The sequence below is a fragment of the Aegilops tauschii genome, chromosome 5 (genome assembly GCF_002575655.3).
Source record: "Aegilops tauschii subsp. strangulata cultivar AL8/78 chromosome 5, Aet v6.0, whole genome shotgun sequence".
In the NCBI taxonomy this organism is placed as follows: domain Eukaryota; kingdom Viridiplantae; phylum Streptophyta; class Magnoliopsida; order Poales; family Poaceae; genus Aegilops; species Aegilops tauschii.
The window spans coordinates 292,341,826-292,356,701 of record NC_053039.3 but is presented as its reverse complement, the minus strand read 5'-3'; the positions used below and the strand labels follow the sequence as shown (position 1 = coordinate 292,356,701).

Below are 14,876 nucleotides of genomic sequence, written 5' to 3'. Positions count from 1 at the left end.
AGGTATTTCCCTCAGTGATGAGACCAAGGTCATCAAACCAGTAGGAGAACCAAGTAACACTACGCAAACAGCACCTGCACACAAATAACAAATACTCGCAACCCGACGTGTTAAAGGGGTTGTCAATCCCTTTCGGGTAACAGCGCCAGAAATTGGCACGTGGACGGGAGAGAGTTGTAATAAATTGATAGATTGAACGCCGAATAAAATAAAGTGCAGCAAAGTATTTTTGTATTTTTAGTTTAATAGATCTGAAAATAAAAGAAAAGGAAAATAGATCGCAAAGGCAAATATAATAAAGAAGAGACCCAGGGGCCGTAGATTTCACTAGTGGCTTCTCTCGAGAAAAATAGCAAACGGTGGGCGAACAAATTACTGTTGTGCAATTGATAGAACTTCAAATAATCATGACGATATCCAGGCAATGATCATTATATAGGCATCACGTCCAATATTAGTAGACCGACTCCTGCCTGCATCTACTACTATTACTCCACACATCGACCGCTATCCAGCATGCATCTAGTGTATTAAGTTCAAGTAGAAACGGAGTAATGCAATAAGAACGATGACATGATAGACAAGATCTATTTATGTAGAAATAGACCACGTCCTGTTATCGTTAATAGCAACGTACATGTCGTTTCCCTTTCTGTCACTGGGATCGAGCACCGTAAGATCGAACTCATTACAAAGCACATCTTCCCATTGCAAGATAGATAGATCAAGTTGGCCAAACGAAACCCAAATATCGGAGAAGAAATACGAGGCTATAAGAAATCATGCATATAAGAGATCAAAGAAGACTCAAATAACTTTCATGGATAAAAAGATAGATCTGATCATAAACTCAAAGTTCATCGGATCCCAACAAACACACCGCAAAAAGAGTTACATCATATGGATCTCCAAGAGACCATTGTATTGAGAATCAAACGAGAGAGAGGAAGCCATCTAGCTAATAACTACGGACCCGTAGGTCTACAAAGAACTACTCACGCATCATCGGAGAGGCACCAATGAACATGATGAACCCCTCCGTGACTAGATTGGATCTGGTGTTTCTGGAACTTGCGGCGGCTGGAATTGATTTTCATCGATTCCCCTAGGGTTTCTGGAATATTGGGGTATTTATAGAGCAAAGAGGCGGTTCAGGGGGCACCCGAGGTGGGCACAACCCACCTGGGCGCGCCTGGCCTCCAGGCGCGCCCTGGTGGGTTGTGCTCCCCTCGGAGCACCCCCCTCAGGTGCTTCTCCGGCCCATTCGATATCTTCTGGTCCAAAAAAATCCACAAAAAGTTTTGCTCCGTTTAGACTCCGTTTGGTATTCATTTCCTGCGATGTAAAAAACATGCAGAAAACAACTGGCACTTGGCACTATGTCAATAGGTTAGTACCAAAAAATGATATAAAATGATTGTAAAACATCCAAGAATGATAATATAACAACATAACAATAAAAAATTATAGATACGTTGGAGACGTATCAGTGATGCCTGCATTCTCAGCCAAATAGTAGAAATCATCATAAATCCAGGCCACCTGTAAGAATGCATCACACGGCCGAATCTGCAATTGTACAATTGGTTTTTGTTCTAGTGCTTTATTTATTGCAAATTTTTGCTGTTGTGGTGACCTTGTTCTTGAACTTGCATGTCAAATTTATATGGTCCAAGGTAGTTTTGATGCATGATATAGCTTCTAAACACTTGTAGGAGTAGTTGCTATCAATTTTGTTGAGTTTGGTTCACTTTTATTTTGAGTCACTAAAAATTTCAGAAATTTTTAGAGGAAGAAAATGATGAGGAGATTGTTGAGAGGCTCCTCGAGGTCCTGATAACCCACAAGTATAGGGGATCGCAACAGTTTTTGAGGGTAGAGTATTCAACCCAAATTTATTGATTCGACACAAGGGGAGCCAAAGAATATTCTCAAGTATTAGCAGCAGAGTTGTCAATTCAACCACACCTGAAAGACTTAATATCTGTAGCAAGTATTTAGTAGCAAAGTAATATGGAAGTAACGGTAATGGTGGCAAAAGTAATAGTAGTAGTTTCGTAGCAATTTTAACAGTAGCAGCGGAAAAGTAACGAAGCAAAGATCAATATATGGATCAATGATAGATAATTATGTCGGATGGCATTCATCATGCAACGGTTATAACATAGGGTGACATAGAACTAGCTCCAATTCATCAATATAATGTAGGCATGTATTCCGTATATAGTCATACATGCTTATGGAAAAGAACTTGCATGACATCATTTGTCCTACCCTCCCGTGGCAGCGGGGTCCTATTGGAAACTAAGGGATATTAAGGCCTCCTTTTAATAGAGTACCAAACTAAAGCATTAGCACTTAGTGAATACATGAACTCCTCAAACTACAGTCATCATCGGGAGTGGTCCCGACTATTGTCACTCCGGGGTTGCCGGATCATAACACGTAGTAGGTGACTATTGACTTGCAAGATAGGATCAAGAACACAAATATATTCATGAAAACATAATAGGTTCAGATCTGAAATCATGGCAGTCGGGCCCTAGTGACAAGCATTAGCCATATCAAAGTTATAGCAACATCAATCTTAGAACATAGTGGATACTAGGGATCAAATCCTAACAAAACTAACTCGATTACATGGTAAATCTCATCCAACCATCATGGTCCAGCAAGCCTACGATGAGATTACTCATGCATGGTGGTGAGCATCATGAAATTGGTGATGGAGGATGGTTGATGTTGACGATGGCGAAGGATTCCCCTCTCCGGAGCCCCGAACGGACTCCAGATCTGCCCTCCCGAGGAAGAACAGGGCTTGGCGGTGGCTCCGTATCGTAAAACGCGATGAATCCTTCTCTCTGATTTTTTCTCCCCGAACGTGAATATATGGAGTTGGAGTTGAGGTCGGTGGAGGTCCAGGGGGCCCACAAGGATGGATGGCGCGCCCCAGGGGGTGGGCGGGCTACCCACCCTTGTGGCTAGGGTGTGGGCCCCCTTCATTTGATTCTTTCGCCGATATTTTTTATTAATTCCAGAAATCATCTCCGTGAAGTTTCAGGTCATTTCGTGAACTTTTATTTCTGCACAAAAATAACACCATGGCAATTCTGCTGAAAACAATGTCAGTCCGGGTTAGTTCCATTCAAATCATGCAAGTTAGAGTCCAAAACAAGGGCAAAAGTGTTTGGAAAAGTAGATACGACGGAGACGTATCAGCACACAGGGTTAAGAGCTAGCAGAGGAAGGGGGAAGAAATGCAGTGTGCGCCGGATCATGGCGACTGCGGTGTATAGTGGCCGTGGCGTCGTGTCCGACATGACGAGCATGGAGTCGTGGGCGAGCGACACCGTCGGCGAACTAGTTGCGGCGCTCGCTCAAAGGCAGTCACAGAGGAGGAGAATGCAGTGCTCGCGCCATGGTATCGTCAGTGCAGTGGACGAGAGAGGAGGCCGAGATGATCGACGCCGGAAACAACCCAGTGTAGTAGGGCGAGAGAGAGGAGGCCAAGATGATCAACCCCGTCGGCGGCGCGGTGAACTGTAGTGTGCACAGAGGCAAAGGACACAAGAAAGCAGTGTGCACGCCATTGCAGCGTCAGTGCAGTAGGAGGACGACAGAGAGTAGGACGAGATGAGGGACGTCGGAAACGACTCTAGTGTAGTAGGACGTGGGCAAGGAGATCAAGGGGAAGGGCTTCAGCGTCGAGAGGAACAAATAGGAGGGCTCTGAGCAGAGGACAGAGGAGCTCGGCATGGCGGCGTCAGTGCAGTAGACTGCTGTTCAAAGAGAGATGAAGCTACAATCGTCGAAACCAAAAACTTACAACATGAATGTTGTGAGAAACTGCGAGATTAGCTGCTGGTCAAAGGAAATTTCAAATGATCGATCGTGCGTGACGAATCTGACAAAATTCGTCCAGAATAGCTCCAAACGGGAACACGAAATTAAGAATTTACGGCCGACGAAACTACGAACCGATCGCCTAAATGGAACCGTAGCATCGAGGTGCATCTTTTTCGTGTAGAGCTTACCTCGAATCAAAGCATCGTTGTATAGATCAAAGGGACAAGGAAGAAAGGAGATTAGATAGAAGCTTACTTCCCTCCCGTCTCCACTCGTGCAAGGGCCCGCTCTCTTGCGCTCGCCTCGGCCTGGCTCACAAGAAACTGCCGATCTGAGCGTTTCCAGCGAGTCAGGCCCAGAGGTGCTTTAAGTTTCGTATTATGCAGGCCCAACAGTGTATACAGGCAACCAAACAGGCCGGATTCTTCCCGCGCGGGCTTGGTCGAGGTGTATGCAGGCAACCAAACACGTCCTTGAAGAACTCTCTGGGCGGCAAGGAGCGTAAGTCCTGAAATGTCCATGATACCAAGATTTGGATGAATGGAGGGATAGTGACAGTTTTTGGCTTGGTCCGGGGCGTCAGACATATACGTGGCAGCTGTCCGGACGCCCGCAAATCCGCTCCTAGTTTGTGTCCAATTTATAGGATTTCAAACGTCATCCATTAACCGACTTGTTGGATGGCAAATCGCGTCGGATGTATGCTGGCATTTTGAGAGTTCGTGTTGAAGATGCCCATATGTGAGTGCCACCATCTAGTGCTAGAGTCCGTATTGGAAATTCCACCATCTAGTGCTCAGTCTCTCAGTCAAGCTTCAGTCAAGAGTTAGTGCTCTTTAGAGCATGGTTAATAGTATAGCCAGCTGCTGGCTATAAGTCAGTGCCATGTCATTTACAGCCCATCTTATAGCTAACATGTACAATAGTAGATTAAAAGAATGTACTACTTTTTTATTATGTAGCTCACCTTTCATTCTCATAAAGTGCATAGGAGTACGTGCTAGAGCTGGCTCTTCACGAAGAGCCCGCTTACCTTCTCTGTTCTCTTCTTTTTTCTCCAACTAAACAGAAATATAATAGTTTATTCCTTATAGCTTGCTGACTCAGCTCTATTATACTTGCTCTAAGCACAGATTTGTCTCAAAAGGCGGTGGTTTTTTCCTCATCTTACCAAATTACAAAGCTAATAAATACACAAAACGAGATGCACTGTCACTATTACACGACTGACTGACGTATAGCCGGCAGGTCCGCTCTGAATCCATGGATTCATTCACAGCCAGCTATCCGGGAGTCCGATGTTCTGGAACCTAAAGGACGAGCCCTTGCCCCCCTTGCCGGCCGCGATCTCCGGCCCGTCGGCATCGATCTCCTCGTCGTCGCCTTCGGACGACAGCATGAGCAGCGGCCCCGGCGCCGGCGGGGGCAGGGCGAGGACGCCCTCATCCCACGTGAGGAAGTGCAGCGTGATGGGGCGGAGCGCGTGGCGGTGCAGCGAAAGCTTCTGGCTCAGCGACACGGTGTCGTAGCACCTGACGTCGCCGGCGGTGGAGACCATCCACGGCAGCACCTTCTCCCCTCCCACCCTCGACACCACCAGCAGCCTGCCCGCCCGCCTCGCCGCCCGGTGCAGCTCGAGCAGCCCGGACCGCGTCGACGCCACGCCCGGCGTGCTCTCGTCCGCCACCGACGACACGTAGATGAAGCCCTCCTCGGTCCGGCTGATGGCGAAGCCGAGCCTGGTGTCCCCCTGCCGCAGCGCGATCTCCACCGCCATCTCGCCGCCGGGGCCCGACGGCGCGTACCACAGCCGCACCGCGCGCACCACGCCGATGTCCACGCCGTGGTAGTCCTCGAACCCGTACAGGCTGACGTTGGACATGTTGGCCAGGTCGGACAGGGAGCCCATGTTCACCGTGGACACCGCCGTCTCGCCGGAGATCTTGGTGAGCAGCGCCTCCGTCTGGACGCTGGCGAGCTCGACGGGGACGCCGGAGGCGCGGGACGAGGCGAGCCAGGCGTCGGCGCGGGCGAGGGTGTCGTCGAGCGTGTTGTAGCGGGTGTGGGTGCCGTCCGTGGCCTTGGGGAGCAGCAGCAGCGACAGGAACCGGCTCGACTCCGGCACCGGCAGCAGCTCCTTCATCTTCTTCTCCCACGGGAACGTCTCGTACGCCGACGCGATCTTCCAGTCCCGCAGCGCCGCCAGCATCTTGTCGTTCTTGGAACCTTCAGTTCACGTCATCAAATCTTTCCAAAGTTAATTTAATTTGCACTCGAATTTACTTTCATCTCATGTGAGAATGTTTCACCAGAAGTAAATTCGATTCAACGCTCAACTATTGCACAGTGTAAATCTGACAGAAGAATGTGAGGTGACATATAGAACCAGCTGCTCAAATGGATCCAGAATTAAACCGCAATATTTATATCTAACAAACGATCAATAATAGTTTACTGGAGCAGATGCAATGTTGGCATTTGGTTCTTTGGCCTTCACAAGTGATCTGTCAAACAACCATATGCTTGCAAGTAGCACTTTAATTTAAAATTCTGAGCTGCAAACGTTGCAACAAGCATGAGAGATCGTGCCGACGTGTTGAAGATCTGCGAGGGTTCGTAAACAAAATCATGTTGACAGAAATATAATTGTGTTGGGCTAGGGACCCTTTCGTCATGTCCCCCCGCCCTCACTGGTTTTGCAGAGCACAGCAAGAACTTCACTGATCTCTTCGGTTGCAAATTTTTGCGAGAGCTATAATCTAGGAAGGATTTTGGTTTCTGACACAACGTCTTGTGATTGCCATGGCCATTTCTTGGCTCCTTGTTTTGAAGTGGAGAAGGAGCTGTTGCTTAATCGTTGGTTACCATGTCAGCTAGTCACTGGAAATTACGATGATAAAAAATCGTAGCCACGTTGGGATGATGTCAGTACGCTATATTGTGCTGTGACGAAATTTCGTAGTTAAACAAAGAATTAGGCTAGCGAACGTAAACGAAAATCAGGAGAGCCATGGAATTTGTAAAGTTAAAGGATTCTCAATAGACGGAGACATTAGACACCTCAAAGTATAAATTGTTGTTCCATCAATAGACAAAACATGATTCGTGTTAAGGAGTAGCATTGAGATACTTTTGATTTTAAATTAGTGTTTGCCAAAAAAAAGATGGTGCATTAGTGAAATTCACTTCACAATTCACCCCACTTATGAAATGAGGGGCAAAAAGATCCGTGCCTTCGGCCACGCTCAGCTTAAATCAGGGTTAACAAAAGCTGTGAACACTTTACGAGCCGTGCAAAAGGCAAAGCAAAATGGACTAGGGAAGGGAGACGGCTCGTTTCACCTTCAGCGTCGAGCTCGACGCTCTCGCGGCTGGACCGGTCGCCCACGTCGTCGCCTCGGCCGACACGCCTCCCCGACGACGTCCGCCCGCTGCCCGAGCCAGACCCCCTGGACGCGGACGGGCTGAGCTCCGGCTCCTCCCCGGCCGCCTGGGCCGGAGAGTCGCCGCGCTTGAAGGCCGACTTGAGCAGCTTCTGCATCTTGCCGCCGTTGTTTCTGCCGGTCGGCGCCGGCGAGAGGGCGGCGTCGCTGGGCATGGCGCTGGCCTTGGTTCCTCTCGGCGGTGGCGCGCGAGGGTCCGTTTGGTACAGAGCTACCGACGCGATATGGGATCACGGGGTTGGTTCCATGCGCGCACGACTTAACATCCCTTGGTCTCGGTACGATTGGCCGCTGCGGCCAGCAACTGGCCATTTTTGTATGCTGGGAGGAGGAGGCTACGGCGCAGGAACCGAAACCAGAGCCCCGGACATGCCAGGGCAAAATCCAAATGAATTCTCCGGCAAGGCGTCATTGGTTCAAAAGGATTTTCTTATTTGATTTGTAGGGTTTGAGATCTGGTTATTTTTTGCCGTGGTCCGCTATGCACGCAGTTGATTGATTTTAAAAGGAAAAATGTTTGGTGAACCACTAACCTCTTCAGAAAAGTTCCTATGTCTCATTAGTTTTTCTGTTGTTATATATGTGAACCACTAATCATATGAAATCTCAGATTCAAATGCAAGGCTGTAAAATCACTAAAATTCAAATGGAGTTCATAGAATATAAACCAGATTTAAACAGATTTTAGAAAGCACACCCAAATCATAGAGTATGTAAAAACACACCTATATGTAAATAAAAATGTAGAAAGCATATCAAATTTCAATTTTGATCAGTTTGCCTGGTTACGGGGGTTATTGCCGGCTAACCTGCCAGCGTGGAGAACAGAACCGGTTATTCCCCCAATTTATTTTCCTAGTAATCGTTTCTGTTTCTGGAAAAGGGCTATTTTCTCAATGCGTTAAGTGTTTCCAAACGGTGGTAACTAGTAATATCATCATATCGCGACTAATTTTATATCATAAAGAAATATAAGAGTGTTTAGATCACTATTTAGTGATCTAGATCACATCACTAAATAGTGATCTAAACACTCTTAGATCACATCACTAAATAGTGATCTAAACACTCTTATATTTCTTTACAGAGGGTGTACTTTTTTCCAAAAAATAATACTAGTAACGAGAAATCTCAGTTTCAGGAGGGACCAGCACAGCTAACATGATGGATTATGGATGGGCTTAGGCCCATATAAGACAATAATCCCTGGTTAATCTCTAAGGCCCATACATGTGTACGGCAAGTGGTTGGAAATGTGGGATGTTTAGTCCCATACTGCTACGGTAAGAAGAGTGAGACCTCTTCATAAGGGCTGCTCTACCACTTGCTATTGAAAGCTTGGGAATAGGAGCTGTACACGCGCGCTCCTCCTCCTCCGCCGCCCGCCTCGTCACGACCGCGCTCCTCCTCCTCCGCCGCCCGCCTCGTCACGACGCGCGCGCGCACGCGCCGCGGGTTGCGGAAATGTGCCGAGCCGAAGCTTATTAAGCGCCACTGTCCGAGACGTTGGACCATGGGTTGTTCGCGGACAGTGGAGTGAACCCTAACTCAGTTCACTCACTCCCTCTCGTGCAACCCTAGCCGTCATCTACTGTTCCTCTCAATGTGCTGCGATCCCATCCCGACGATCGCGGACAGTGGAGTGAACCCTAACTCAGTTCACTCGCTCCCTATCGTACAACCCTAGCCGTCATCTACTGTTCCTCTCACTGTGCTGCCTCCAGCGATCCCATCCCGACGACCGCGTTCACGGTTGGTCGAGAGAGCAGGTGCCTCCGAAACCCTGTCGTTCGAGATCCTGCCTGGGAGAACGGCAATAAGGTTTTTGGGGAGCGTCTCGACGCGACTGCTCCTGATCCGTCCCCGTCTTCGTCTGCCTCTGCTTCCACTACTTCCTCCACATCGACTCCATGGCTGACGACGAAGTCGCCAAGAAGAAGGCCTTGGCTGATGCCGAGGCTACTGCCGCCGCCGCCGCGCTGGCCTGGCCAACCGGAGGGTATGACTCGTTCATCCCCTATTTGCTCGTTCATGTGCTAGCCGTATATATGCTGTTCATAGATGGTTAAAGAGCACTCTTTGGCCTTGAGAAAAGTCCCTTTCTCATCAACATCTCGACTTTGCTCGTTGTTTGAGGTAAGTATAAAGGAGATCAGATCTGTCCCGGGAATCGAAGGATACAGAAATATGGAATCGAGCACAGATTATAGGAAAGAAGCAAACAAAACAGGTTGGATCCCATCTTTAACTACACAGAGCAGCAGCCTACTATTGATTGATGATCTTACCTTCCTGAGAGTTGAGGCGGTTCTATGTACTGTACGTGCTCACATGCTTAGGTATCGGTATGAGATGCATACCGTATTTGCCATGTTTACTGTCTACTCGTGGATTAGACTATTCGAGAAAGTGCTAATATTTCCAACATAACAGGTTTTTGTAATGCTGAGATTAGAGAAACGATGAATTCTGGTGCCAGAATTCTGCACAGCTAAGCTGCCTGGGGATCTACAAACAAAGAACTTGCTTTGGTATTCAAGCCCAAGAACACTTGCTTTGACCTCCCTGATTGTGCCCAAAAACATTTCCTTGGTTTGCATGCATCGCTTCGGTATCAAGTTTGCATTGGATAAAGAAAAGAGAAAAAAATCCTCCGAATATCTGGTTTGGCAAGCTGAATCATCTGTGATCTCAGTCATTTTGCACGACAGATTGTTTCATTTGCATAGAGAGAGAAAAAAACAGCAAACTAGAGGGAAGTGGACAACCAAATGAATTACCTTTAGTCGGACTCGTAGGCGATCCGTTCTTGAGCTTAGGCACGCTCTTCGATCGCTTCAGCTTCCAATCCATGCCGGCCTGGGTTCAACTTCTAGGAGAAGAATCTGAACTCAGGGTTCCTGTGTACCCCCTTATGAACGAACAGCCATTTTTAGCTATGATCCTATAGGTGATCACAAAAGGGTTTACGCTGTAAGAACAGACATGCCTTTTGGGTTGTAGAAGCCTCCCCTCAACCGATGAAATTTCGCTTGCAGTTCCTTAGTCTGTTGAAGTATTGGTGTATCTGATTTTTTTACCAAGAGTGGAGGGCACCACAAAGTGCCAGTTTTTCTTGTTCCAGTGCTGATCTTATTCCTAGAAGCTGCCAAGAGCAAAGTGTCATTTCTTCCAATGCAATTAGTTTGTCTTTTCCTAAAGCTTGGAGCTTCTACGGTGTTCCATTTTCCGACATAATGTCGCTCTAAGATGGTATTTCAATAAAAAATATGTTTGCAAAATTTGTTATTTGGCAATCATGCAAGAACAATGATGGAGACAGGATGGTGCACAAAACTGTTCCACACTATCGCAGGCCTAGATTTGAACTTCTCAAACTTCAAAAGCTCAATGCGGAATATTGTTTAGTTCCATACTTCCATGTTATAAATTATTTTGTTAGATTGTTGCGTGTATCACTCGAAGCAGAGGCAGGGGGTGAGTAACTATTACCTTCTTACCTTTCATGTGAAAAGAGGAGGTAAGAGGGACCATGTTAAGATTGCTCTATTTGTTTTGTTGGGTCATGTGAACCAACTGCTCATTGAGATGCCTTTTTTGCGGGGTTTGTGATGCCTTTCTGTGGCTGCTATTCCTTCTACAAAGCAAAGATGCACATACTTACAAGAATTCGACGAAAACAGATGACACTACAAAAGGAACACATTTTAAGTTGTGCGACCAAACACATGAAATATTTTTAGGACAAATGCTTGCTATTTCTTTAGATGTGCAATTTTCAGTCTATTCCTCGAACATGTATATTTTTCAAGTACCAGGTCAAGGCTATCTGTTGTGTTGAGAAAATAGGCAATTTCTCGATTAAATTAATCCACGAGTAAATCACTAGCATGGCATTGACACAAATAAATGCATACTGATATTCAGTCAAGCAAGCACATATTACGCTAATTGCAGAAAAATTTACGTATAACGCTAGCATGGATAAAACAGGAAACAATAGGAGCGGGATAAACGAGTTATACCCTCCAGTAGGCCATACAGAGGCCGCGGCTTTGGTGGCAGCAGCGGCGTCCTCGGCGGCCTTCTTGTCGGCTTCAGCTTTCCCGGCGGCGGCACGTTCGGCGTCGGTGGACATGGTGATGGTGAAGGCGACACAGACGTAGAGGAAGTAGACGATCGGAAGCGAGCAGTCGCGTAATCGCTGCCCAAGAACCTATTCGCCCCTCACCCCGTACAGGAACCAGAAGGGCGTGGTTTCGGAGACCTGCTCTCCCGTCGACCGTGTACGCGGCGGACGGGAGGGAGTCACCGGCGGCAGCAGCAGCAAGGGAACGATGGTGGGCGTGCGCGTGGAGCAGATGTGATTTGTTCGTGGCAGCTAGTGTTGGGAGACACCGCGCACTTATATAGGCGCAGCCGCGTGGAGAGACGTGGGCTCGACCCACGTCCGAGTCCGTGATAGCTCACGATCCGATGCCTCAGATCGTGGCCTAGCTGTCAGAGAATTCTCCGTTAGTGACTGAAAAAAATAAGCGCGTAGGTGTGAGCTCGGCTCGGCTCAATCCCGCAACCCGCGGCGCGTCGTGACGAGGCATGGCGAGGCGGGCGGCGGAGGAGGAGTGCGCGAGGGCCTCTTCTCTTCTCAAGCTCCAATAGCATGTAGAAGAGAAACCCTTATAAGGAGGTCCAACTCCTCTTCCACTTCTGGGGTGAGACTAAACTTCCCACTACACCTAGTGCCATATAACCCACATGGGCCCTTAGAGATTTTTCAGAAATTGCTATATGGGCCTAGAGCCCATCTCAAATTTCAGCAATCCCCCAAATCTCAAGGGCCCATTGTGTCATCTGTTCCAATTACTGTTTCGATATACCAGTGTTTCAGTGAAGACCTGTTAAGGTTGAACTTCACCTAGAGCAAGTAGCTACACTCCTTCACAATTGAACAATGGACTATGCCTTGAATTGTCAGTTTGGCGTAAAGAAGTTTCACCACATGTCTTACTAGTACTAGGCTGTCGAAGGCTAACCCCTCGGGTGGAGCATATAAGTCACACTCCTGACCTATTCATGAGCTTACTAGAGATCACCCCAATCTTATAGACTGTGTGACCAGCAGTCGGGCTCACATAGGTGTGTTCCTCCAAAGATCGCTCTGTAGGATAGCATCTTGCTCACTTAAGCTTTGGAACACATTAAGACAGTAGTCACCCTACCATACAATATTGAGAGTATTGCATCTCCAATGGAGCGGGTTAGTATAGTTACTCTCATCAGTTCACCACTGGCTTGTTTTCCCAGGTCCTAATTTGTGGGATCTCCGATCACATAGGTTGGGTTACTACCATGGCAACTCATGTGGGTCTCATACCCATCTCCCTCGATGCATTATCTATCACAACACGTGATAGCCCTTATGTAAAGGGATCTGCCAGATTCTTAGCCGTATGGACATACTCCAACGCTATCACTCCGGAGTTTCTTAATTTTCTGACAGCTTTTAATCTCATTCTTATGTGTTTGTTGGACTTCATGTTGTCCTTTAAACTCTTCACCTTGGTGATGACAGTCTGATTGTCACAATTCATAAGGATAGCCGGAACCGGTTTATCAACTAATGGCAAGTCCATCAAAAGATCTCGAAGCCATCCTACTTCAACACCAGACGTGTCTAATGCTATTAATTCTGCTTCCATTGTTGATCTCGTTAAGATCGTTTGATTGCAAGACTTCCAGGAAATAGCGCCACCTCCAAGAGTAAACATATACCCAGTTGTGGCCTTCATCTCATCAGCATCAGAGATCCAATTCGCATCACTATACCCTTCTAGTACCGACGGGTATCCGGTATAGTGAAGTCCATAGTTCATAGTACCTTTCAGATAGCGCATAACTCTCTCAACAGCCTGCCAATGTACATCACCCGGTTTGGAAACAAACCGGCTCAGTTTGCTCACAGCAAACGCGATGTCAGGCCTCGTTGCGCTCGCTAGGTACATCAGTGAACCAATGATTTGAGAGTATCTCAATTGATCTTTAGCCGTGCCTTTGCACTTTTGAATTAACACGCTAGGATCATATGGTGTTTGAGATGGTGTGCAGTCCGAATATCCAAAACGACTCAACACCTTCTCAACATAGTGGGATTGCAGAAGTGTAATCCCACCCTCATTATCTCTCAGTAACTTGATGTTCAAGATAACATCGGCCACACCAAGGTCTTTCATCTCAAAGTTCTGAGATAGAAACGATTTGACCTCCTCAATGACTTTGAGGTTTGTTCCGAATATCAGTATGTCATCAACATACAAGCACAGTATAACTCCTTCGCCCCCACCATGGCGATAGTATACACATTTGTCAGCCTCATTAACAACGAAACCAACAGATGTCAGAGTTGTATTAAACTTATCATGCCATTGCTTAGGTGCTTGCTTCAGGCCATATAAAGATTTCAGCAACCTACACACCTTTCTTTCCTGAGCATCTATCACAAAGCCATCTGGCTGTTGCATGTAGATTTCCTCGTTTAGCTCTCCATTCAGAAAAGCCGTCTTAACATTCATCTGATGGACGAGAAGACCATGCGAGGCCGCCAACGAAAGTAATACTCGAATGGTGGTCAGTCTAGCCACAGGTGAATAAGTATCGAAGAAATCTTCCTCTTCTTTTTGGTCATAGCCCTTGGCCACAAGCCTAGCCTTGTACTTTTCAATCGTACCATCGGGCCTAAGCTTCTTCTTGAACACCCACTTACATCCTAATGGTTTGCAACCATAGGGACGGTCAGTGATTTCCCATGCCCCGTTAGCCATGATGGACTCCATCTCGCTACGGACCGCATCCTTCCAGTAATTAGCTTCTGGAGAGGCATACGCTTCTGAAATAGAAGTGGGAGTATCGTCCACGAGGTACACGAAGAAATCATCACCAAAGGTCTTTGCAGTCATTTGTCTCTTGCCCCTACCAAGGGTTTCCTCGTCATCCTCCTCAGGATTTTCATCATGTGTTTGTTCATAATATTCCATAGGAATGGCAGGTTCATGAGTCTCCTCAGATTCCTGTCTAGAAGTGCTTTGCATATCTCTCATAGGAAAAATATCCTCGAAGAATGTAGCATCCTTAGACTCCATAATTGTACCGACCTTCTGGTCAGGTACCTCAGATTTTACTACTAGAAATCTATAGCCAACGCTGTTCTTAGCGTAGCCCAAATTAACGCAGTCCACGGTCTTGGGTCCAAGCTTACGCTTTTTGGGGATCGGCACATTGACTTTCGCCAAACAGCCCCAAGTGCGCAAGTACGAGAGTGTTGTCCTTCTCTTCGCCCATTTCTCATAGGGAGTGATCTCATTATCCTTTGTCAGAACTTTATTCAGGACATGACATGCCGTCAATATAGCCTCCCCCACCATGCCTTGGACAAACCCGATGTATCTAACATGGCGTTAACCAAATCAGTTAGAGTATGGTTTTTCCGCTCGGCAACCCCGTTTGACTGGGGTGAATAGGGAGGCGTCCTCTCATGAATAAGGCCGTGTTCCGCACAAAAGGAATCAAACTCACTCGAGAAGTACTTTCCAC

At 47.1% G+C, this 14,876-nt stretch overlaps 1 protein-coding gene across 1 annotated transcript; it reads right to left on the bottom strand.

Annotated features, from left to right (window-relative positions):
* Positions 1-4,908: 4,908 nt before the first annotated feature.
* Positions 4,909-7,641, bottom strand: LOC109754713 (uncharacterized). The gene is made up of 2 exons (XM_020313619.4): positions 7,189-7,641; positions 4,909-6,072 (listed from the first exon to the last, which is right to left on the bottom strand). The coding sequence occupies exons 1-2, from the start codon at positions 7,442-7,444 to the stop codon at positions 5,120-5,122; spliced, it is 1,209 nt and encodes a 402-aa protein (XP_020169208.1). The 5' UTR covers positions 7,445-7,641; the 3' UTR covers positions 4,909-5,119.
* Between the last annotated feature and the right edge of the window lie 7,235 nt (positions 7,642-14,876).